The following is a 4,243-nucleotide window of genomic DNA, read 5'->3' as shown; positions in this document are numbered from 1 at the left end:
CTGATAAGAATTGTCAAGCTTAATCCCTTACATCTTAAGTAGATGTTTATTTTAGCAGCTAACATTGGTTGCGTCCAGAAAATAATTTGCAAATGCTTACATATGGCTTTCTTTAAATAGTTTTGATTTGGTCTCTGAAGGCCAGAACTGTATTTTAAAATAATGTGTATTGATAGAAATGTCACACTAATTTTACATGCTTTGTGCTGATTGTCTCAAGTTTCACCACCTCAGTGATACTTTCTTGCCATCGATAGGGTATTGCTTTGCTTGCTGCATCTTGCTGCTCGCATCAGCTAACAGCTGTAATGACTGAGCTGGCAGTTCCCAAGCTTGGGAGAGGATATGGGTATAAATGGAGTCTTTTAGCCTAGAAATTTTTGCCCTCCGTGTTCCAACACGCTCACTACCTAAATTCTGGGCAGAATGATCTACAAGCTCAGCTACTTGTTATGATTTGAAGAAGTACCTGCTTTTGTAAAAGTAGAAAATGCTGAATTTTTTGTAGTTAGGCTGTCAAGTTAGGTGGCTGAAGTATAGTACCCCCATATCTGGTGCAATAATTCGGTGTTTCCTGATGAAAAAACAAGGTAGGAAAGCGTTTAAAGCCTTATGACAGATTATGATGCCTTTTAATACCCATTCTCCTAGAGGTAGCATGCTTGAAGGAATTCTCAGATGTTGACTAGCTCCAGCTGTTTCTAACTGCAGCACACTTTATTTGAAGATAAGTTTAACTCTGGCTCTAAGCCAGTTTTAAAATATCTTACAGTTTGTCTTAGATGGCTTTATCTTGCTCCTTTTCTAAAACTTGTGAAACTGCAGTAGTGGTATATGTTAATTGTTATAAGTTGAAGGGTTTTTTTATCTACACATTTTCCCACAAGTTTTGAGGTGTGTTTACTTAGAATGAAGCTCAGCCTTTTTTTTGCTTGGAACACCTCAGTAAAGAAACTTCAACCTTGGCAAAAGCTACAAATGCTATTTGTGGAGCAACTAATTTTATACCTTGCTGCTGAGGTCTCAACTAGCCTGTATAAGTCTCTGTTTTTTCTCCTCCCTAGGAGTGTACATCCTTATTGGAGCTGGTGCACTTATGATGCTGGTTGGTTTCTTGGGATGTTGTGGTGCACTGCAGGAATCTCAGTGTATGCTTGGCCTGGTAAGTGTTCAGAGTAGTGCTAAAATTTTTAGCCGTGTGATGAAACAGCTTTACCATGCTGTTAAAAGGGCAGCAGATGCTGATTGTTTTGGCTCCATGATGTTTAAACTTATGGCCACCTACATAGTGCTAAAATGTTAAATACAGTTTCCATTTCTGGCCCTGCATGGAAATGTACATGTTGTGTTTGAATACAGGGTGACTTCAAAAGTTAGTGACATGCCTAGCTGTGGAAGTATCAAGATTGGGAGTATGTGTGAACACAGAACTAAAATGTTGATAAGAGTAATACTATTTATTAAACAGTTTGTCCTGGACTCTGAAGGTTGTGAAGTCTTTAATCTTTGAGACCAGAATTGTGGTATTTGATTCTTGAAACAACAAGCCTCTACTGTTCATAATCACAGGATGAGCTCTTCTAGTTGACAACTGCTCTGCAAGCCAATTATTGGAGAGCAACCTCATTGTTTTCAGACTGGAGGGGCCGGTAGAGCTTACTGGGTTCATGCACATCTGTACACTTGTGGAACTACTCATTCAAATTACCAGAAGACTTAGTTAATGACTACTACTGTAGCTGGTGAAAGAACAATTCCAGTTCTGTGTCATGGAAGAAGTTAATTTCGTATGTCTTGCAAAATGATGCCTCTAGCCCTTTGTAATGCTGAATGTATCTCTTTAAAGTGCCTTTACATGGTAGTGGTGTTTTGGACCTGGTAGTCAGTTAAACACAGAGATGACCCTTTTATTTCTATTTTATGGGATGCACAACAAAGTGACCATTAGCACTCTGGGAGTTGGTGGCAAGCTAGGTATTAAGTAATGACTCCTAAAGCAACAGGAGTGACAAAACAGAGGGAAGAATTGGTGTCAGCTGTTGTGATGTGTCTGACCTCGACAACTTCAAAGTCCAACTTAACAAGCGATTGGTTTAATTAACACTGATCAAAAAGGAGGACTTCAACTTGGAAAATACTGCCAGGCTTTCTGATGCTTCTGGAAAGAAGTGCTGACACAGTGCAGTGTGTCCTCTTTCCTAGTCTTACCAGTGTTTCAGACATCAAACTGGAACCTGGATTAGTGACAGTTCCCACAAGGACAGACATGGGAACTGGACAAGCTTGCAGTATGTATGTCATGCTGTTTTGTGGTGCTGTAGTCTTAATGAATTGTGTGGTCTTTCTCTTCTAGTTCTTCCTTTTCCTTTTTGTGATTTTTGCCCTTGAAATTGCTGCAGCAATCTGGGGATTTGCAAATAAAGAAACAGTAAGTTGCTCTTAAAAGTTTGCAGGGTGGTGGGATTGCCCAGAGAAGTTGTGGGTGCCCCGTCACTGGAAGTGTTCAAAGTCAGATTAGATGGGACTTGGAGCAACCTGGTCTAGTGAAAGATGTTCCTGCCTGTGATAGGGGGACTGGAACTAGATAATCTTTAAAGGTCCCTTCCAACCCAAACCGTTCTGTGCTTCTTTGACTGCCCACAGAAAGTTAGCAGTCTACTGAAAACTATACCAGTATTAGTCAAATCCTGATTACCCAGGGAATTTGCAGGAGAAGATGTGTTCTAGCAAAACAATACAAGAAATTAAACATTATTTTAAAATAGAGAGTGAAATAGAGAAGCCAGAATCCAGGATGCTGCTGCATGCTAGAGATGTACCTGGCTGAGCTGTAAAGCAAAGTGGACCTTCAGTGAAGCTTTATCACTTCTAGATATGAGCTGTGTAAGCTACAGGCTGAATGTTTCTGTATCTAAAACATGACTGATCTGGGCTGTCCCCTTACAAGCAGCCAAGATTCTGTCTTTCAAAAAGCGCTTGGTGATCAGGTTTGCTTTTCTGCTTGTGTTGTACAACAGGAGAGTACAGCAACTTCTATGGCATAGAAATGAATAGGGAATATTTTTTAACTAGTGGACCAGGACTTGGCTATTTCACTCCTCCTAGAAGCTCAGAGCTTTGGCAGGGAAACGGAATCTTACCTGCTTAAGTGTGGCTTTTAGAGTGAGTGTACCAGTTAGGCTTACTCGTTTGGGTGAGGAAAGCATTTCTATTTCTACACGTCAAAAGAATGGGTATTGTAGGTTGCCAAATATTTAATGACTGACTCAAAACAAGTTTTCCATAATATATATGGAAATTGAGACAACAATACTTTGCTATCCTATAGGTCATTGAAGAGTTAAAGGAATTCTACAGGGAAACCTATGGAAAGAGAAATCAACCAGCTGCCAAAGAGACCCTGAAAGCATTTCAATTAGCTGTAAGTACATGGTTATAATTAAAGTAGACAGTAATGCAGCTTGTTCATTCTGTTCTCCGTGTTATCCAGTCCCCTGTATGAGCCTAGTACCTTACTAACTAGAAGAAACCAAAGGTGTATTAGTAACAAATTGCAGAGAAGATCTTTTTATATAGTATCAGTAAATTCAGTATGCTTATTTGTCCCTCTGAAATGCATAGAACTAGTTCTTGTTTTCCTAAACAAATTCAGAAGCAAAGTGGGAAATTCTACATCTGTGGTATTGATCTAGAGGCACCACAGTATGCAAACCTTTGTGTCTGAAGTGTAGAAGCCATCACCAAATTAATATGTTTATACTTAATGAGATCTAGCTCTTTTCAGAGTCTTCTCCTTTAATGCAATAACGGCTTTTTAAAATGAGGTTTATATCAGTCACATTGGCAGGACTTCTAAGCTAATTTGCATAAGGTCTGTAATAAAACCTAATGTAATCTATTTCTCCTTTTTACCAAATACAGATCAAAAATAAGGGTTATTTAACCTGGTTCTTCTGTTTTCTCTTGCAGATGAACTGCTGTGGTCTTACTGGAGCTCTTGAGCAGCAGTTCATGGATACCTGTCCAAAGAAGTCCCTTCTCGAGTCACTTTCTGTAATGGTAAAGCATGACTTAATTCACAAACAGCTCTGCCTAATAAGTAGAATGAGAAACATGTTTTTGAATAAACCTTCTAGTCCATGGGAAATTCCCATGTCACACTTAGCAACCTATCCTTATAATCAGTTCAGTTGTGGAAAATTCGTGTAATGTTACTGTGGAAAGAACAAGCAGGGTCAGCAGG

At 39.3% G+C, this 4,243-nt stretch overlaps 1 protein-coding gene across 1 annotated transcript in view; it reads left to right on the top strand.

Annotated features, from left to right (window-relative positions):
* Nucleotides 1–4,243, top strand: part of CD9 (CD9 molecule) — a gene marked incomplete at its 5' end in the record, with an annotated part of 8,875 nt that overhangs the window by 2,110 nt on the left and 2,522 nt on the right. The window contains 4 exons of the mRNA XM_010134670.1: nt 1,065–1,162; nt 2,354–2,428; nt 3,329–3,421; nt 3,970–4,059. Of these exons, the coding sequence (XP_010132972.1) occupies nt 1,065–1,162; nt 2,354–2,428; nt 3,329–3,421; nt 3,970–4,059 (356 nt within the window). The remainder of the gene's footprint in view (nt 1–1,064; nt 1,163–2,353; nt 2,429–3,328; nt 3,422–3,969; nt 4,060–4,243) is intronic.

Source organism: Buceros rhinoceros, unplaced genomic scaffold (genome assembly GCF_000710305.1).
Source record: "Buceros rhinoceros silvestris isolate BGI_N320 unplaced genomic scaffold, ASM71030v1 scaffold18504, whole genome shotgun sequence".
Lineage (NCBI taxonomy): Eukaryota > Metazoa > Chordata > Aves > Bucerotiformes > Bucerotidae > Buceros > Buceros rhinoceros.
Note: the sequence above shows the minus strand (reverse complement) of the source record. Positions and strands in the feature narration are given on the sequence as shown.